General features: G+C 39.2%; 1 protein-coding gene across 1 annotated transcript in view; it reads left to right on the forward strand.

Moving 5' to 3' along the window:
• The window catches only part of drosha (ribonuclease 3 drosha), a 295,969-nt gene that overhangs the window by 243,337 nt on the left and 29,861 nt on the right, over window positions 1-22,771 (forward strand). Inside the window, exons 18-19 of the mRNA XM_067146934.2 lie at window positions 7,607-7,712; window positions 21,217-21,378. Coding sequence (XP_067003035.1) covers window positions 7,607-7,712; window positions 21,217-21,378 — 268 coding nt within the window. The remainder of the gene's footprint in view (window positions 1-7,606; window positions 7,713-21,216; window positions 21,379-22,771) is intronic.

Below are 22,771 nucleotides of genomic sequence, written 5' to 3' on the forward strand. Positions count from 1 at the left end.
TGTGATGGAGTTATTCCAGTTGTGGAACTTGCCTCTGTTAGAACGCCAGCGTAGTACGGTTCGTGAAAAGTGAGAAACTCTGCCGTTTCTCATTTGATCAAGCACTTCATATGATAGAATTGCTTTAAGAAAGCAACATTCCAGTTTGTTAATATTGTATTCTGACAAGAATACTGACATCGTTGTAATGCCCTATGTCGAGTTCAGTTTAACATTTTTCTGTGTCTGTTGCAGCATCAGGAGAAAATGGATGAGTGGTTTTTAATGAAACAAATGTTTCAGTTTAGAATAAGGTTGAGCAGGATCTTAGCTGTACGTTGTCCTAGAAATTTCACCAGGAGGACATGCTTCAGAAGAGGCCTGAAGCATACAACTCGATGTCTCTCTCACGGTTGGTTTTACATGAAAATAGCTCATGGATAGTTTTTGTTCTATACTTCTTTCCAATACAACTAAAAATAAGAGAAACATCAGTGGCAGTCATGTGAATGTTTAAGTCCAAGAGCTGATAACTAACTCTATAGACTGTAAAGAGAGTTGCTATAGGAATCATTCTGGTGACGTTTTCAAGTCTTTGTACATCTGTGAGTATTTTTTTATATGAACCTGATTCTTGGCTTTCTTTTATATGGGGGGAAAAAGATCATTTCAAGAGCATCAATAATGCAAACAAATATGAAAGTGCAAAGGGCCACAGAGGATAAAAATGTGATTACATTACAAGCTGCAGATAGGGAGAGGTATGACCACTAATGTGCCTCAAAATCTGGGGAACAGTATGAGGGTTAGGCAAAAATAAAATCATGCACTTGCTAAAGAATTGTCCCATCAATGACGGGTACTACAGCTGGTGTATTATATGAAAAGCAAGTGTACAACTATTGACTCTGAGAGCACTGGTTGGTGTTCTACCTGTCCTTTGGCCGGTTTCTGGAATGATAGTTATCTGTAGATGCTAGTGCTGTAGTTACCTCTATGTTAGAGCTGATTCCAACAAATACCGGTAAGAGGCCCCACTCCATACCGTTTCGTACAAGGTCTTATATTAGTTTCGTAAACATTAGTAAGTGATAATGAACTGCTTATAGTATATTTACAGTCATTCATTGTAGTTTAAATGTGCTTGGGTGTGCTGGAGTCGACAATATTTTGGTCAGTACGTTTACTTCCACTGGCTTTATTCACTGATCCCACTTGTATAGTGTTATCTGTCCCAGCTATTTAGAGGTTACAATCTCCTTGGAGCATGATGGTTCTACTGTAGATGTATCTTCCAATACGGGAAATGAATCGTCAAATAAAATAGAACTCGAATCAAACGGATTTTCATCAGGCTCAAATTGATCTTTCAGTATAGCTATAATGTTAAGATCTCTTTTGTCAGGCTTTGAATCATGAGTCCCACCAACAGTTAGTGAACAGCCAATCTGAAATTATGGAGTATTTACCATTAATAGTTACATTTGTACTAAATAATAAATATTGATTTTTCATTGCTTTTTTTTACCGTTATTATATCCTTTAACCAGTGACTTGAGGTCTCATAGACTCCCAATAAACATAAAACATCTGGACTTATTTAATTAAAAATCTTGCAAGAAGCTGTAGTTTATGTTACCTTCTTATCTGTGTCAACACACTTCACACCTGAGTCTTAATTCTCAAGTGGACTTCACGTCAGCAGTTACAAGAGTATTTTTGTCATTGCATGTTGCGTGATCAGTAGAGCCCGGATTTCCTTGCACTATCAAATCTCAAAATATGCATTCATTCATGCACTATCAAATGACGGGACATGCACAATAAACTGGAAAATATGTACTATCAAAATTCCGTTCAACATTGCTATATTTTCACTTTCTTTTGAAACATTGTGAAAAACTAATTTCTATACATTTTCTTCATTTAAATTCATTCGTTTATCTGGCAGAACATTCCTGGACACAGAAAATGATCTTTCTATGTCACAAGAAATGACAAGTTCATACTTAAATGAAGACATTTAGGACGAAGTATATCTGAAGTTATCTCTTTCCAAAAATTAACTTAGAAATGCTTTTCCTCAATCCATTTAGACACAAGGTCTCTTTGTAGACTTTTAACAGGTGACATGACACCAACATTTCACAGCACAGTCCAACACTAAATTACAATTTGAAGCGTGTAAGTGTGCTGCTTTCCAACTCCCTTCTTTTCACAATTATTTTGGCCTCAGACCTGTGAACTATGAGAGTTCAGAGTTCGGGATGATAAATTCCAGGAAAACAAAACAGGATTCAGTGTAAAACCGAGGTTTGTAAGCTGCTATCTCAGTAACGTGGCATCACAGTAGTGTGATTCAAGTTTTGATTTCTTCGTCTAATATAGACAAAAAAAGAAATAGCATTCAGTAATTCAAAATTCAGGGTTCAGTTTTTACTGGGACACCACATTTCCAAGGATTAGACCGGTCGACGCGGGGTCTTCCCGTTTATGTTAATGTTTACTCAAATATCAGATTAGGAAGGGCTTGGCTAACTGGATTATAGGACCTCTATGCTTCTAACTTTGGTTGTATATTAGGAATACATTTTCTTTCTCTCTCAATAAGACTAATAACGTGGACATACGGTCCCAAAATCTGCAAACCCATGTTCAAAAGAGACACTATCATACATCATCATGCGTCAAAGTCAGAAGAAATGTCATATAATCCAATATCAGTGTCCAGTTATTCACTAATTAAATCCAAAATTTTCAAAATATACATTATGCATGCACATTTTACCAAAAAGGCCAAAACATGCAAACATGCACGGAAAAAGTACGGTTCTTTGGAATTGATTAGTCATGAAATGAATATTTGCAAAGTTTCAGAAGTGTAACCAGCTTATTTAGGAACATGCATTTGCATGAAAATCCGGGCTCTGGTGATCAGTTTAAGTAAAACATCTCGAATTTCTAGTCCGTTGCAGTTATTAAGAACTATAAATTCTCAGTTTGAGGAGTACATTAGGGAACTAAAACCAAACCAAACCCCATGGCACTACAGCCCTTGAAGGGCCTGGCCTGCCAAGCAACCGCTGCTCAGCCCGAAAGCCTGCAGATTACGAGGTGTCGTGTGGTCAGCACGACGAATCCTCTCAGCCGTTATTCTTGGCTTTCTAGACCGGGGATGCTATCTCACCATCAGATAGCTCCTCAATTCTAATCACGTAGGCTGAGTGGACCTCAAACCACCCCTGAGGTCCAGGTAAAAATCCCTGACCTGGTCGGGAATCGAACCCGGGGCCTCCGGGTAAGAGGCAAGCATGCTAGCCCCACACCACGGGGCCGGCATACATTAGTGAACTACTAATGAAAAATTTAGTGATATGGCTATTTGCTTTTGACTATTGGCGATCGCAGTTTGTAATGCTTTCGTGTTGTTCAAGTTGTGACGTGAAAACCCGGAAAAGAATGGAATTGGAATTCTTAAAGGATTTGGCATCTGATCAGTTCAAATTACAGGTCAAAGAAGAATGATAAATGAGTGAGTTTCCGAGAGATACGAGCAGGAATAAGTAACATTTTGAACGTAAGACTCAGCGCCGAGATACGGAAGAAAAACTGAAGAAATGCCCAGCATCTTTGAAGAGAAAAACAGTATATGCATGTTTTTAAGTTGGAGTTTTCGGTTTGTTGCAATCTACTAAAAAAATCTGCAACAGCTGCAGTGAGAACAAATGGATATCGCATCATCAGTGCTGGAATGATTGGTTCCAAGGTGTGCTGCACGTTTTCATTTATGTGATTATTTTTGTTTACGCTTGTTGAGTTCTGGATCAATGAAAAGTGATCTGTTTGTTAATTGCTGTGTATTTTTATAATTTTACTGATGACAACGATCAAGGTGAAATTTAAGATGATGTCTGCGTACTGTGAATAAGAAAGAAGGGGAAATATATTTTTGCATTATTAGATCGTACATATATTCATATTATGAGAGATCATTACATGTTGAATCAGATTGATTGAGATGACTGTGTTCATATTTGGCAACAATTTTTCACTGTAGAAAACTTCTGCTAGTAAAAGCAACTAGATATTACCAAAATAACCCTAAAAACATTTGCGTAGACACATCTATTGGAGGACGAGAGATACTAAACATGACGATAACTGTACTGTTTATTACCAGGGCTTATAAATCAGGATTTAAGTTCCATTAAAGTTAACAGCACTGCTAAAGTTACAAGCGCATTTAGGTAACTCACAGGTAACTGTGCTGTACCAGAAACCGGCCACTTGTGATACATACATGCATACATACATGCATACATACATACATACATACATACATACATACATACATACATACATACATACATACATTAATTCATTCATTATGCCTTTCAGTGTTAAACTTGCAAGCCACTGTGAATTAGCTAAACACCTCCTTAATTGTCTATTTGTAACTAGCTCAGTGACCTCATTTAGTTCCTTACTTCCTACCTTTAAATAATTAAAAAATCAGTCTAACCATCACTGCCTCGGTCTCCCTCTGCTTCTGTTACCCTCTATGGCAGAGTCCATTGTCCTTCTAAGTAATCTATCCTCCTCCATTTGTTTCACGTGACCCTACCACTAAAGACAGTTTGTGTGTGTAGCTTCATCCATCAGGTTCATTCCCATTTTAGACTTCAGCTCTTCATTCCAAGTACCCTCCTGCCAATGTTCCTGCCTGCTTATGCTAGCAGCCATTCTGGCTATTTTCATGTATGTTACTTTTGACTTGTGAATAAGATATCTTGAGTCCATCCAGCTTTCACTCTCATATATCAAAATTGGTCTGAAAACAGACTAGGGAAAGAGTAGTTTTATTCGAGAACAAACTTTCTCACAGAATACAGTTGATCGCAACTGCAAGCTCACTTCATTAGCTTTGCTGAACCTTGATTAAACATTTACTTACTATGCAGTAGAGACCTGCAAACTCAACCTAATGTGGACTGAGAGGGTTTCGAGTTCCTGAAATGTCAAGTTTTGTGGAATAAGCGGTGGATTATTCACAACTCATAATTTTACTGCATCATATTACTTTTAATCAAAGTTCTAGCCTAAAATAACTGTAAAAAATTAGAAGAAACTTATATACAAAATTGAAGAAATGACTAGCTTTTTTTTTTCACACCAACATGGATAGGTCTTATGGCGATGATGGGATAGGAAAGGGCTCGGGGTGGGAAGGAAGTAGCCATTGCCTTAATTAAGGAACAGCCCCAGTATTTGCCTGGTGTGCAAATTGGAAACCATGGATAACCATCTTCAAGACTGTAAACAATGGGGTTTGAACCCATTATCTTCCGAATGCAAGCTCACAGTTGTGCGCCCCTAACCACATGGTTAACCCCTCGGTGGCTAGTTCTTTGTAGGAAAAAATGCTGTGATGCTTGACTGTCTTACGCAGTTATTTTGTCTTCATGCAGCTTCGTCACATAGGCAACAAGAGAAACAAAATGTCCGTAGCAGATGCACCTTGCTCTTTCATGTAACGGAACATTCCTTCAGCGGCCTTTAGTCCTTCACTTTGAGTCATCTTTTTAACTTTTCCATTGTCTTCCATCTCTTTGTCTTCTGATTCATCTCATTTTTATCTTCATTCTCTTTCACTAGTGTATCTATTATACTATCTAAAAGTTCACAGTTTTCATCCTGCCCCATCCATTCTCCAACAACACCACCAGTAACATCTTTACAGCCTGAAATTTTCTTCAGTAAATTCACTATATCACAATTTTCTCTTCCCTGGTCTCCTGAAAGGTCCAGAAACTTTTTTCAGGAACAAACAAGGCCTATGTGCTTAATTTCATTCCAGAATTCATATATCCACCGCACTACATCGAACATACCTATTTTCTTTAGTTTATCAATCATGTCACACCCTTCCTCTACCGTTAAGAAAAGAAGAAAGAAGTATACGTCTGTATCTCTTCTTCAATGTTTCTAAAGAATTTTCATTAATTAACACACCAAAGTTATGTTAGGAGAGAAAAACATGGGTTTTACATCTTGACAAGTGAAAATAATTTAACAGTCCTCTTAGGTTTCTTCTCTTCTGACATCACTTGTCATAGAAATTGTATTGCTTCTAGCCTGGGCCTATTCCCGCAGCTTTCCCCCTTTAACCTTTTTCACCTGCCAAATCTACCTCAGTCATAGCAATGTCTATTTCAACTTCTCTTGTTACTTGAATGATTACTCTATGTTCTTACATTTAATTATTTGATTACTCTATTTTCTTACATTTAATCAATATAACTTGACATAACTTGTTACAAATAACTGTATTGTGCACAGAAATAAAAAAAATCATACCTCCCCACCCCCACCAACAGGCAAAATTAACAGATATCCCGTTAAAAACGTCTTAGTTGCAATATTTAATTGTCATGCTGGCGGGCGCACTGTCTGCGTGTTCCTGGAGCAATGGTTGACATCGAGTTCAAAAACGTCGAGGGTTTAGCACACATCTGGCACCCTTTGTTGGACAGGGAAGAAACAAGTGGCAAACGAAACTGCAGCAATGTGAAACACCATCGCCAGTTCTCTGCCACTGATTATAACAGGTCATAGTTAGTGCACTGCTCATAAATTATGTTAATGGTGTTAAGGTCCGTGGTAGACTGAATGATGTGACAAATTTTTCTCTAGTACCTAATGTTCCTGCATTCTGATCTGTCCTAAATCAAAAACATCAAAGCTCAAGTTGTTCCATTTCAGATATTGAATGTTTCAGGCAGAGCAGTAGGAATGGCAGTAGAAACCATACAGTAGTAGAAACAAGTGTACACTTCCTACAGTAGTAGAAACAAGTGTACACTTCCCTTCTAACGCATTGCACTGCACATTTATTTGGATCAAGTTCAATAGGAAAGGAACAAACAAATGACAAATCAAGTCATATATAGAAAGATAGGACACATCTTTAGTCTCCCAGGTCTTGTTCAGTTGGTTTTTGAGGGGCGGGTTCAAACCCCACTGTTGGCAGCCCTGAAGATGGTTTTCCATGATTTCCCAAATGCTGGGGCTGTACCTTAATTAAGGCCACAACCACTTCCTTCCCATTCCTAGCCCTATCCTGTTCCATCATCGCCATAAGACCTTTCTGTGTTGGTGCAACGAATGGTAGGGCTAGACCAAGGTGTGAATATGACAAGCAGATTAGAGCAAATGTAGGCTGTAGTAGTTAGGTAGAAATGAAATGGTTGGCACGTGATAGGGTGGCATGGAGTGCTGTATCAAATCAGTCTATGGATTGATGACCCAACCAACAACAGAGGAGCATGGATAGGAACACATAGTAGAATAAACAAAATGATAGGTCAATATGGAAAGAGAACTTAAGAGGTATATTACAGTTGTCATCATAGAAATAGCCATCACGTACTGTGCAGTAAATCTCTGAGCAATTAAGGCAGCTTGAGGAATTATATAAATAAATCCTTATTCTAATTAAGACATAGCAAAACATTTTTACAAGAAATACTGTTTATGCAAGAGACTAGTTTTATTAGTATTTAAAATTAATTCCTATTTATAAGTCATATCTCAAAGGTTTTTTTTTTTTTTTTTTTTTTTTTTTCAGGGGCTCAAATCAGCGTTTAGAGTTCTTGGGAGATACAGTGTTACAGCTCATTGCTTCTGACTACCTGTACAAGTTTTTCCCTGAACATCATGAAGGTCATTTATCTGTAAGTATATGATGATACAGTATGCATTGTGAGACTATTTTTAAATCATACATTCCCACCATATTATGTTAATATGACACTGAATATGAGGCAGATTTTGTAAGTTTCTCGTCTGTTCAAGAACAGAAGCATATGTACAGTATGTTATGGAGAACTTTTATGATTATGTTTTTTAATGGATTATCTTTTAGTTATTTGGAACTAGCATTTGAAATTGTTGGAACTCATAACTTAGGTTATTTATAGCAATAAAATTGTGTGAAGTTTAGTTGCCTCATCACTGAAATTTTCCATTTTAATTTCCCAATTTTTCAGAAGGCAATTATGTGACATACCTTAAGTTTTCAAAAACAACTGGTAAATATCAAGAGTAGATCAGAAACATCCTTGTTTCTACTCTTACTTGTATGTACACTGACTGACAGAGCAAATGCAACACCAAGAAGGAGTGATTCGAAAGGGATGAAAGTTGGGGAAAAAACAGAGACGGCACGGACGAATAATTGATGTTTATTTCAAACCGATATGCAGGTTACACAATGCGCACGGCATCGACTCAGTAGGATGTAGGACCACCGCGAGCGGCGATGCACGCAGAAACACGTCGAGGTACAGAGTCAATAAGAGTGCGGATGGTGTCCTGAGGGATGGTTCTCCATTCTCTGTCAACCATTTACCACAGTTGGTCGTCCGTACGAGGCTGGGGCAGAGTTTGCAAACGGCGTCCAATGAGATCCCACACGTGTTCGATTGGTGAGAGATCCGGAGAGTACACTGGCCACGGAAGCATCTGTACACCTCGTAGAGCCTGTTGGGAGATGCGAGCAGTGTGTGGGCGGGCATTATCCTGCTGAAACAGAGCATTGGGCAGCCCCTGAAGGTACGGGAGTGCCACCGGCCGCAGCACATGCTGCACGTAGCGGTGGGCATTTAACGTGCCTTGAATACGCACTAGAGGTGACGTGAAATCATATGCAATAGCGCCCCAAACCATGATGCCGCGTTGTCTAGCGGTAGGGCGCTCCACAGTTACTGCCGGATTTGACCTTTCTCCACGCCGACGCCACACTCGTCTGCGGTGACTATCACTGACAGAACAGAAGCGTGACTCATCGGAGAACACGACGTTCCGCCATTCCCTCATCCAAGTCGCTCTAGCCCGGCACCATGCCAGGCGTGCACGTCTATGTTGTGGAGTCAATGGTAGTCTTCTGAGCGGACGCCGGGAGTGCAGGCCTCCTTCAACCAATCGACGGGAAATTGTTCTGGTCGATATTGGAACAGCCAGGGTGTCTTGCACATGCTGAAGAATGGCGGTTGACGTGGCGTGCGGGGCTGCCAGCGCTTGGCGGCGGATGCGCCGATCCTCGCGTGCTGACGTCACTCGGGCTGCGCCTGGACCCCTCGCACGTGCCACATGTCCCTGCGCCAACCATCTTCGCCACAGGCGCTGCACCGTGGACACATCCCTATGGGTATCGGCTGCGATTTGACGAAGCGACCAACCTGCCCTTCTCAGCCCGATCACCATACCCCTCGTAAAGTCGTCTGTCTGCTGGAAATGCCTCCGTTGACGGCGGCCTGGCATTCTTAGCTATACACGTGTCCTGTGGCACACGACAACACGTTCTACAATGACTGTCGGCTGAGAAATCACGGTACGAAGTGGGCCATTCGCCAACGCCATGTCCCATTTATCGTTCGCTACGTGCGCAGCACAGCGGCGCATTTCACATCATGAGCATACCTCAGTGACGTCAGTCTACCCTGCAATTGGCATAAAGTTCTGACCACTCCTTCTTGGTGTTGCATTTGCTCTGTCAGTCAGTGTATGTTCAGTCCGTTAGCAATGCCGCTGGTGGGATCCTCAACAGCTCTGCCATCAGCTGTCATAGATGGCCTAGGCATCACTGAAGAGGCGTACTAGGGAAATGAGGAGTGGGGTAGTTTCCTGTTGCTTTCCTCATCGAGCCACAGTTGCTATTACATATCAGTCTGCCAAGCCCACAGAAATGCATGCACCAACCGACCCTATGAGCAACATTTTCACACCATTCATAGCAGGCACTGGCTGCATAAGGATTGGCATTACTAGCATCGCTCATACCTCAGTCACTTTCATACTGTCAAAGCCAAGGATAAGACAGAGACAGATCTATGAAAGTAAGAAAATTGCTCTAGCCTATACCAAAAGACATAGTGCACCATAAACACTAGGTCCTGCCAGCAAAGGCATACTCTTACTTACTCCCTGCAAATTGCAAATACCACAAGAATACCACATTAATTCGTATTGAGCATTAACAAAATTATAAGAAGTGATGTGAAGGAAATTCTGGTAATTTTAATTTTGTTTGCGGGTCAGGTTTCCAATGAGCCCTTTAATTCCATTCTCTTTCTAGTGCAAGACAAATCCTCGTGTATTGCATCTCTAGGGCTTACAGAGGATTCAACTCGCTTACAAAATCAAATGTGCACGGACATTAGGGGAATGTTGAGAAGTAGTGAGTATCAGAAATGGTGCCCTTTCAAAAGCTCATGGGCTTGGTGCAGCTTCAGATGGGTTATGACTAAAATGGGGCTTACAAGCTCTGAGTGGAGAGACACCCTCAAAATACAGTGCAACATTGCTCCAGTAAGAGCTCTTCGTGGGCGAAGCCAAGGCAATACCTGCTGCAAGCACTGCAGTGAGGCCAAAACCCTTGCCTATGCCTTTGGCTTTTGTCATGACGGTGAGCTTTTAAGAAATAACTGACACAATCTCATACAGAAGATGATTGGTAAAGTACTCATTAATAACAACTACGAAGGTCACCAGGAGGTTCACTGCATGGCTAAAGATGGAAGCCCTCGCCATATAGATATCATTGTGCTGGACAGGACTAGGGGAAGAGGTATTATAATTGACCCCATGGTACGCTTCGAGAAGAGTCTGGATCAACTGGCAGCTGTTGACCAGGTGAAAAAAGAAATACACGAGCCAAGAATCAGCTACTTCTGGGAAGCATATAACATTAAAAAATTGTGTATAGTGGGACTGATGATTGGAAGCTACGGGACAATGTAAGATCTGTTGTGGAACTTTTCAAATCCCTCGATATGCAGCCGCAGATTTGCCAGGATGTCGCACTCTCTGCTTTGAAGGATTCAATTCAGATACTGAGGAAACACCTGTACAATCTCAAGAATTAATACATAGCCTTTAAGTCTCATGAAAGTATCCCCTTCCTGTTAAATTGTTGCTTCCAGTTTTCTCATCTCACTTAACTACAGTTTCAATGTTTGAACTATAATGTATATTGGTATACTTTGTCCTAGTTGGAAACCCAAACTGTTGGGAAGTTAAGGTAAATAAAAGTTTCATCTGTCCTCCCATATTATTAGCATCTTACTGGACCAGAAATAGAATCTCCAACTCCTGGTTGCATTGACAGATGTATTTCTTAATTTTGGGCATGACGTTAAACTGTGTCCACAGACTGAGCGACCTCCAGTATAAGTGGTCCTCCTCCACGACCAAGTGACAACAGTCTCCTCAGAAGGCAGGTTAGCAGGTAGAGGACAAGGCACCCTCTTGCCCTTGGAGTGAAAAATCACTCCTAAAGGCAAAAGAACTCTGGGAAATGGCATAAGATGGGAAAGGCAAGGAGAAACCACCCCATTCAAGATCCAGAAGGATATCTCTTGTGAATAAAGTATGATGTCATCTTCTCAAGTTAAATTATCCAGAGGTAAAATAGCCCCCAATTCAGATTTCTGGTGGGAACAACAAGGAAAGAAAATCAAGAAAAGCAGTGTACTGAAGATTGGAACATGGAATGTTAGGTCTCTGAAATAAGTTGGAAAACTGGGATATTTGAAAAAGGAAATGTAAATACTGGATATAGATATTCTAGGGCTCAGTGATGTACGGTGGCCAGATAATGGAGATTTCGGAGTGGGCAATATAGAGTAGTATACTCAGGACCCCATACAGAATATAGTGATGTTGAATTTGCTCTAAAGAAGAACCTAGGTCTGAGAGTTACCAACATATGGGGATATAATGAATGAATGCTCATGCACGATTAAGATTGAGAACAATCCAAGGGACACAACTTTAGTTCAGGTTTATATGCTGACCGCTAATAGTTCAGAGGAAGAAGATGTTTATGAACAAATGGAAGAGGTGTTGCTGGAGGTTGGAGAGAGAAAATGTCATAAGGTATGGTGACTGGAACACTGTAGTAGGAGAGGAAAAAGTGGACGATATACAGTAGTGGACAAGTTTGAACTGAAAAAATGAATGAAAAGGGAAGTAGACTTACTGAATTTTGTAAAAGTTATTACAGGCATCCTGTTTGAGCAGCCAAGGAGAAGACGGCACACATGAATATGCCTAGAAATGGACAAAGGAACCAATTAGATGATATCATGGTTAAAAAATGTTTCCATAACCAAATAAAAGCTACCCAGGTGCAGATGTTGACTTGGACCATAATTTAATAATAATGAAGAATAGACTACAGCTGATGAAGAGTGTGGCAAAGGCACAATTGGCCAAGTTGAACCTTGGCAAAATGAAAGAAGGCGCTAATACATTTTAAAAATGTAAAGATGCAATGTTAAAATAAATAAAAAACTCTGAAAACTGCTTTGGAAAGGAAAAGAAGACTGTATACAACTCTTGGATTACAAACGAACTCATTAACCCATTGACATACTAATTTTAATGTACTGAGCATGCGCATGTATACCATTTTTTCATGCATAAGATACAGTTTTACGCTACTAAGATTTATACGTATAATCCGCAACATACTGAATTTTAATTATACCCTTATTTGATGTGATGAAGTGCAGCACCCAGAAGAACAATTTGTGAAAGTTTCAATGGTGTCAAACACCCTAAAGCACTCCAAGAAATGTAAAGCCACCAAATACTTTCACAGTCGTATCTCATTACACTTGTCTTGCTTGTCTTGCTTTCAACATAGTCATGGCATGGTTTAGGGTTATAAACCTTCCAAAATATTCCCAGTGAATTCATACAAGGTGAATTAGGATTATTTCTGTGAATAACTGATCGGCAAAACTGTTCCTTTCAGTAGCTATCTCATCCCATAAAGAGTTGTGAATCACATGTTGAGAAATGTGTAGAGGGGAGGCATCTGGAGGAAGGGTCTTGTTTATGATGGGTTTTATTCCAGAATTTCATATAAAATCAGATTTTGATAGATTACCTGTTTTATTCCATTCCCAGCCATCTTCCTTTGTCTTTTTGTAGGCAAGATGGACTTCATTATTATCATCACTTTCAAACACGTCATCACTCTCACGTGAAATTTTTTGTTATGCTGCTATCATTTTCACTGCTAGTAAATAAAATTGTTTAATTTTCCAAAACTACATCACTGCCCAATTCACTCCAACTATCCCATAATATATGTTCTGCTGATTATCAAGCAGGTAATCACTCTACTTGGAGAGCGATTGCCTGCTGCATGATGCAATCTATGATGTTCATTCCAACTTCAAGAGAGAGCGCAGATTCTCAACTTACAGATGGTGTACTGTATGTCATGCCATCTGTGGACAGATGGCTTGAACTAGTTGCAGAAAGCTTACCTCTCAGCAGACCGCCTGCCAGGCGTCTGTGTATGAATGGTCACTGCACGCACGGCTGCCTAGCAGGCGGCAAAGTATGCCAATGAGTTAATCTCATGGAAAAACAAAGGAAGTATAAGACAATGGGAGACACAGAACAATAGAGGAACCCTAGAAGCCTTGGATTATAAACCCAAGAAGTCATACTAAGTCTCTGGCTAAACATCAAGAAAGGTCTGCAAGTAGGTAAATAGTTAGTGATAGCATTCATTGATATGGAAAAAGCGTTTGATCATATCGACTGGAATGTTTTGTTCAAAGCTTAATAGATCTCAAAATACACTACAGGGATTGCAGAATTATATTCCAGGTGTACAAGAACCAGATGGCACTGAATCTCAAAATACACTACAGGAATTGCAGAATTATATTCCAGGTGTACAAGAACCAGATGGCACTGAATCTCAAAATACACTACAGGGATTGCAGAATTATATTCCAGGTGTACAAGAACCAGATGGCACTGAATGGGAAGCAGAAATTGGAATCTAAGATCTCTAAAGGAGGGAGGCAGGAATGTGCTCTATCTTCTATTACGTTTAGAACTTATTTTTTAAAGAAGCATTAAAAGAATACTGGGTAAGGAATACATGGCACGGAGGAGGGTAATGCCAATGGAACGCTGTTTAGCACCATGTGCTTTTCAGACTATATTGCCCTGGTTACAGAAACCGAAAGCTGTATAGAGATTGCTTTAGAAATATCAAACAACTTGCTCAACAAGATATGCAAACTGAAAATAAAAATAAAACAAAAGTAATGAAATTTACCACAAGTGGAGAAGGAAAGGCAGAAGTCAGATTGGGCAGGGATAAAACTGGCACAGGTGAAAAATGTTCCTTACCTTAGCATTTCATCTGATGGAAGGAGCAAAAAGCAAATAAGAATAGCACAAGCCAAAGGAGCCTTCTATTAGAAAAGATAATTTCTAACATCTAAGGCAACTAGCATAGATGTTTACAAGAAATGCATGAAAATGTCTGTATGGAGTGTTGAACTATATGAGTTAGAAAGCTGGACTCTCATGGAGAGTGGTGCTGGAGCCACATGCTAAAATTACCCTGAACCAGTAGGGTAAGCAATGAAGAAGTGCTGAAATTTTTCAATTAAAAATACCAGCTGGTAAAGAGATTACAAAGTAGAAGGAATAGATTCACAGGTCACCTGCTATGATATTCATAGTGGTGCGATAATCTGATGGAGGGAAGGATGGAGGCCAAAAGGAGAAGAGGAAGACCAAGACAAGAATTTATGACGGACATCAGGAATGGACCACCATACAAAACAGTAAAGAAGTAGGCACCTGAAAGAAAATCTCTATCGTGAGGATGACAATGCTGTCCACCAACCACGTAAGGTTGAGAGATAAAGAAGACACTTACTTAACATCAGTGTACCCCTCCAGGCAAAACGACTCGTTCACTCTTCTCCTTTGTCCAAGCTTGGGATTGGCACCAGGTAATAAGCAAGTACCTCCTAGAGATAATTTAGAGTAACTGTATACTAGTCAAATGTGAGTGATTCAGAGTCCTGTGCACATAATTCAGCACTATGTTACCTTTCAGTAATACACCATTAATCCATCATGGTGTGATTACCTAATTTGGACAGCATTATGGGTATGATGATTCATACTTGCAAGGTATGGTGTAGGGGCAGCATGCCTGTATCTAACGCAGAGGCTCCAGGTTTGATTTCCAGCCAATCCAGATATTTTAATTCTGGATTAAGGTCTGGGACAGGGTTTATTCAGCCTTCTGAGACCAACTGAGAAACTGTCTGATATGAGATCATCATTGCCATAAGACCTATCTGTGTCAGTTTAACGTAAAGCCAATTGTAAAGAAAGAGATGAGATCAGCAATAAAGCCAAGCAATACAGCTGAGGCCATAGGGCTGAGCAGCAGTTGTCTTCTTGGACCAAGGCCCTAACAGGCTGTTGCACCATGGGTTTGTTTTAAGGATGATAATGTGACAAATCTTTAAATTCCAATTACTTGGTTGAAATTTTTTTTTTTTACACTATTTGTCTTATGTCACATCGAGGGTGGCTGAACGGCCGGTTGTTCGTCTGTTGTGGACGGTGACACCCGCATTCAACCATTCACGATACACCCTGGACAGGGTTGATTGTGTGAAGCCGAATTCCTGCACCACTTCTGAAATTGCACTTCCCATCCGTTGGCACCGACCACCATACCCCGTTCGAACGGTGTCAGCTCATGACGACGTTCCATGTTACACCTGTCACATGCACAGCCACTGCTCACAAGGTCTCCTATACAACTGCTGCTGGCACAGGAGGCATGTGGTGCGCAGACAACACACCTGCGCATCAGAGCTCCGCTATCCCATGGTATGTGCTCAGTCAGTGTAGTGTAACCTGCATATTCAGAGTAACAAGTGTTCGAAATGTTGACCACTTTACATTGTTCATTTGACATTCTACCTGTACGGAGCACGTGGCCATACATATATACATATTATTCGACCGTACGTTCTCCATAAATTAGCAACAATTCAACGTACGCTTCATAGGAATACATCGTGAGGAAATGAATACCGGTAAGTGCTATGATGTGACCTTGTAGGTGTAGATTATTATTTGTCTGCGTTGGATTTGGTAGATTGTGGATTCGAATCCCATGCTGGCCATAATGAAACCGATTTTCCTTGGTTTCCCATTTTCACCACCAGGCTATGCCTGGACGGCACCTCAGTAAAAGACCAAGGCCGATTTCCTTCCCAGTCCTTCCCCCACCCCTCCTTAGGAGAAAAGACACCAAATCAGAGCACACCCCCTTAAAACCAATAGCAAAAAAAGCATTAAATTGATTATAATTGTGTTATTGTGTCAGCCTCTGTGGAGTAGTGGTTAGTGTGATTAGCTGCTAACCGCTGAGGCCCAGGTTGGGTTCCCGGCTCTGTCACAAAATTTGAAAAGTGGTACAAGGGCTAGAGCAGGGTGCACTCGGCCTTGGGAAGTCAACTGAGTAGAGTAACAAGAGTTTGAAATGTTGACCACTTTACAGTGTCCATTTAACTTTTAACTTTTACCTCAGCCATCCTATCGTTCTACATTGCGATTTTATTTTACTTAAATGAATATCACACGAGAACACGTTCACTTCCTTATACAAATTACTTTATTTACACTGTACGTCACAACACACAATTTTACACAGTAGCAAATGACGCTATATACAAAATCCAATAGCGGAGTACCCTGAAGTCGATTCTGACAAGTACAGATATCGACGACACTGACGCGCGCACTAGAACATACTCTCTCTTGAATTCCCCGCCTCACTCACTCACTCACTCACTCACTGGAGTCCAATGATCTGACTGACTCGCTGACTTGACAGCTCGATATTTATACTATTCGATCAACCATCTAGAATGATCGACTTCTGGAAGAGTTCTTACAACACTCTAATGGAACATACTCGAAACATCGATCGACCAGCTAGTCGAATGGGTACTCGAACTTTATTTTCCTATTTAATAACACACATGGAAATATCCACAACATTCATAATGTCTCTACATGTATCTGGATAATAAAACCTTACAGTAAGTTTCCAGAACCTTTAACCTGTACCAAATCATAGTACAATAAGCATAACATATGAACATTATGGAATTTTTTACCACCTTCGACCATATAGATTTTAAGGTTAAACAATACGATTTTGAGGTTATACAATTTTATACTACATATTCACAGAGGAACCATATACTAGTCATGTTTAACACTAATAAAAGATAATTTAGCATTAAATAAACTATAATTAAAATATATTAAACATAATAACCGAAGGTTGTACACGAATTACAGCGTCGTACGTACGACAATCCTCGGAGTGGTTTTCTGTGGTTTCCCACTTCTCCTCTAGGCAAATGCCGGGATGGTACCTAAGTTTAAGGCCAAGGCCACTTCCTTCCCTCATCCTTACCTATCCCTTCCAATCTTCCCATTCCGCACAAGGCCCTTGTTCAGCATAGCAGGTGAGCCCGCCTGGGTGAGTTACTGGTCATCCTCCCCACTTGTATACCCCGACCCAAAGTCTGATGCTCCAGGACACTGCCCTTGAGGCGGTAGAGGTGGGATCCCTCGCTGAGTCCGAGGGGAAAACCAATCCTGGAGGGTAAACGGATTAAGAAAGAAAGATTATAGTATTGGCTAAATACTTGCATGTTTTTATTTATTAGTTTTAATATTAAATCATGTTATCATATGTAGATGTATAAACATCATGTTACATATACCAAGTTTACCATTTTTGAGTGATATTAAACTTACCTCTGTCATTCAAAAAATTTGCAGATTCAGCCATGAAATCAATATACATGATGCTTCTTAGAGGTTTCGTACTTAAGTGCAGCCGTTCCACCTTGAAATTAGGCATATGTGTCAAAGTCTTCAATGAAGGTTTACAGTGTTCATTTAACTTCCTTACATTACAGAGTGCGTGGCATAACCTATTAATTCAATCGTACTACGGGTACCTGTGTTATTTCAAGGTGCAATAAATCGCATGTTTGCAGAATGGGCCTTAGTATTTGGTGCAGAATTGTGCATAGTAGTTTTTCCTTTGCGTAGGTCCATGGATCAATTTACAGTGATGAGACACAGGTAGGGAAGAGCCTTATTGACCATAAGGATAAACTTCAAATTATTTGGTGTTCATAAAACTAAATTATAAGGATCTTTAAGTTATATGTTGGGCTGCCTCTCTCCGAAAAAATAAGGGGCTGGTGAACCACGCAGTATGTCTATATATAAAATGCTAACATGTATGTTTCACAAAACTCAAGCTCTTAAACCAGAGGGAGTTAAAAGGTGCTGTTTGTACCAAAATCTTCCAAATCGTCTCAGTAGTACAGGAAAACTCTTGAATCTCTTGAAATGTCAACGGAAATATATTTATAATAATATCTATAAAACACTAACGTGTGTATTTCACAAAACTCAAGCTCTTAAATCAGAGGGAGATAAAAGGTGCGGTTTGTACCAAAATCTTGTAAATCGTCTCAATAGTACAGGAAAAATATTGCATTTTTGAATTGTCAATGGAAATATATTTAAAATAATAGTATAAAAACCATCGTGCAATCAACAGGATTAATATTGCATAGATTCACTGTTGCTAGGCAATGTACATGAGATAGGCAATACAAGTCAAGGAGCTATTTTACATCCATGGTGTAGGAAGCCATTTTCAGTCCCTGACATGAGGAGCTATATTCAGCAGGCAATATCCGGAACTGTTTGTCTGTGTGTATGTGTGTGATGCCCAGTCAAATCTCTGGCAAGCAGAGATCTGAAATTGTTAACAGAGGTGTATTCTTAGATGAATCTTTTAACAGGTCAAGACATGGCTTAATTAATCATTTATTACTTTTTATTGTTTAAATTTTTTATTCTGTGGGTAAGGTTCAATATTTACCCGATATTCATTTTGTTTGCTTAAAATGGCTGTGTCAAAGAGCAATTCTTGCTCCGAGAAATGAAGTTGTGAATGTCATCAACAAAGAACTCATTCCTGAGATTCAAATCATCACTTCGGATATACCATGTGAGTTTAGGCGCCTGCAGTTCCCTGTTTCTTTGAATTTTGCTATATGCATCAACAAGGCACAAGGATAATTGCTTAAAGTTGTAGGACTCAATCTTCGGAAACGGCGCTTCTCCCATGGTCAACTATATGTGGGTTCAAGAGTTGGAAAGGCAAACACACTATACATCTCGGCTCCAAATGGAAGGACACTTAATATAGTTCATCCCAACGCTCTATAAGAAAAAATTAGTTTGGTTTTTTTATTCAGTATGTTTTTTAAAATATTGTTTTAATATTATTTGTACCATCCACCAACCTGGTATCTTAAGCATTGAAAATAACAATATAATTAAAAATAACATAATTCTTTTGCTTTTAAATAAATGATTTCAAAACATCTAACGGTTGAATTAATAAATGCAGGTGAAGCTGCGGGTACGTGCTAGTAACACATTAAAATTCAGTACTGTACATTACAAAGAACAAGAATCATTTGATACAATAGCTCAATGGAAACTGACTGCAGTGTGTATCCAGAACAATCTTAACCATCTGGAAGCTATGGGACAAATTTGATTGTTGACTTCCAACCACTTTTAAAACTTTGCAGTCTTCATTTTCACATGTTCTTTGTCTGGTTTATCAGGGTTGAGATTAACAAGGTTTTACCATATTAATTTTATCCAAGTTATTCTGGAAGGCAATAAACAAGTGCAAATCAAGTCATATATAGGAAGATAGGAACATTGAAAGAAACATGTAACAGGAAGGACACAATGACAGGTCAGTACAGAAAGAGGGAGAAATATAAAGAAAACACAAAAGACCCACGACAATCTCCCCACATCTTTATACACCGCTGTCTTCAGATAAATTAGTTCTCTCCTCGTCAATAACAGTTCTTCTACATCCATTTCTTCTTGGCCCTTGACAAACTCATTTCTAATGGAAAGTCCCCAATGAGAGACTTAGAGTTTTTTATTTTTCCACCAACAGAACTTTCAAAAATTAGATGTACAACTTTTCAGACATTTGCTCTATAAACCAGCATTCCATTTTAGGCCTGACATTAGACTCATCAGAGTGGGATGTGTCAGGCCCTACCCACTGATGCTGGAGTTTATGCAGGTGAATTTATCAGAAACCCATTACTAGAGGTACAATCTGATAACTGCATACAGGAGATAAATCTCTACAATGGAATTATTGCCCGCCTAGTAATTCCTAATGGAAAGTGTAAGTTCCCTATGAGGGACGTACATTTGTTTTATAGAGTGTGAACGATTCGTTTACATGTGGAACATGAAATTGAAAAGTTCTGAGATTATATCGTTCTCTCTCTATCAGCAGACACCTTTTAAATGACATAACTTTCGTTTTAGTAGTTCTTAACACATTGAAATTGTGATATTTCTGTGCTCACATGATTTACATGTTATATACAGTTGGATTTGACAAATTTGACCATTTTCAGTCCCTTAGTTGGTCCATATTGACTTAGTTTCACATATATACAGTATAATTAGTTGGCAATAGCAAGACCTCAAAAGACTCAATGGTTCCCTGTTGAAGTTCACCGCAACATTAAATAAGATTAAACCATGCCAAAGGAGTATGTATATCCTCACTTTAAATGTTTTTACGCACTTTATTATGTGCGACACATAATTTGGATTTCACCACAGCACGACCTTGTGTTTTACACAAAAAACAATTTTAAGACTTTAGTGATCAGCTTGGCAGATTGTATGATTTCACGACTTGATAGATGCACTATCTGTTCTTCTTTTAATTTAATGTTTCCCTTGAGATTTTAATGAGTCATACACTAGTTTCCCATAGAATTTATTCCATTGTTCTCTTAATATTTAGTGTTAATGGGTTAATACTGATGACATTAGCTGAAGATGTCCAATAATTGGATGAAACATGGACTAGTACTTGCTGTAAGATAATAATTTTATCTGAATATATGATGAATTGGTGGATCTTTTACATTTACATTTGTACATGTTTAGTGACATCAGTATGAAACCAAAATGAAATTTTTAATATGTAATATCTCTGTGCTCCCAGTGAGAATCGCCAGGCATGTCAAAGTGAAATTTAACAAAGAATGTTAAACAGTTCTTAAGACTGACTTTTGAGAAATCTCAATTGCTAAACTGATTATGCTAGTGCAAACAATGTTTATATTTTGCTCAAGTTATTCTTGCTATTTAATATCTAGAGGGATGCTTACAAAAATTATTTTGCAGTCTATTGACCATTCATTGTTTTGTTCCTCTTTCCAGCTACTCCGCAGTTCCTTGGTTAATAATAGGACACAAGCTGTGGTATGTAATGATCTAGACATGACCAAATATGCATTATATGCTAATCCCAAAGCTGAATTGAAGACAAAGGATCGTGCTGATCTTCTGGAAGCTTTCCTTGGTGCTCTCTTTGTGGATCAGGCATGTATTTACATTTAATGAAAGAAGACTAATCAGCTTAGGTCCTGACTTTCCAACATAATGCAAGGATTTTACTGTCAAGTTTAGACTATTTATAGAGTTGAATACAGTATTTTACTAAAAGCATGCATTTATAATGTGTGACTTCTTACATAACTTACCTGATTTTTATCCCCAAGAATTCAGAGATTGGAAATACATTCAAACTTTTATTTATTTACTGTGTAATATTCTTTTCCAATGCATGATGAGGTTTGAGAAGTTTATGTTATCTTCAGAAAGAATCAGTATGATATAGAAAGATCTCCTGGCTCTTTTATTACTACATAATCAAACAGCTCCACATATCACATCTTAAATGTTGGAATAATTTTAGTATTCATTGTGCAGAAGAAATTAATAAGATGTCTCATTGAAATACCATAATATGTGAATTCAGTCGTTAACTAACTTTTCAGCTGTAGGAAATGTTGGCACGGCACAGTAACAACAGTCCCGTAGCTGATCATTATTTTGATATTGAAATAGTGGTGCTAGTCAGTCAGACTGAGATGGTTAGCCATCATCATAAATCTAAATGTTTCATAAGAAATTTGGTTTTCTTGCCTTGACATTTGACATCTTCTTCATTTCCTCCAATTGGCAGAATGGGTCCAGTGATTGAATTGCCACTTGGTATTGGCACGTATGAAAATTCCTCGTTACAAATCCTGTTGAAGTACAGTAGTCGTTCCAACAGAATAGGATGGCCAGCAATTTTCAAAGAAGTTTGTGATTGGGTGTTTGTACTCTGCAGTACACGGCCAATATCTTGTTGGCACCTTGTGGCATATCCAGTACATCATGCTGATCTTGTCAGGAGAGATTCACTATGGAAATGACAGCAAAATTAAGAGCCTTGTATTGGTCAAGAAGATCATTTAACCTTGTTTGGTGCCAGGTGTTTGCCTTAATAGTCACTCTGATTTTTTTATTCTATCACCAAGCTTGCTTCCCAAATTCATCTTGCTACGTGTCTCAGATGGTGCCTGTGTGTCATGTCCATGATTCCAGCCCACATAGCCTATTGCTGATTAGTCAGGGTTCTCATTGATAACTGTCTGTACTTTTCTAGTATTTCTCAATTATTGGTGCATCTTGAAAATCTGGTCTTGATAATCCTTTTATGGTCCATTTTCTATCTTATCCTCCATCAGGAATCATATCCTCTTTCCCTGAATGCTGGTTAACTATTTGCCTAGTACAGTATATTCCATATACAGTAGAAGTCTGCTATAACGAGTGCGGCATATAACGAGAACCCCGTTATAACGACAGTTTTTGTCTGACCCTTCAAAATTCCTATATTAAACTGTGCATTATCCTTCGGTTGCAGCGAGAGCCCTATCACTGA

This window comes from Anabrus simplex, chromosome 5, assembly GCF_040414725.1.
Source record: "Anabrus simplex isolate iqAnaSimp1 chromosome 5, ASM4041472v1, whole genome shotgun sequence".
In the NCBI taxonomy this organism is placed as follows: Eukaryota; Metazoa; Arthropoda; class Insecta; order Orthoptera; family Tettigoniidae; genus Anabrus; species Anabrus simplex.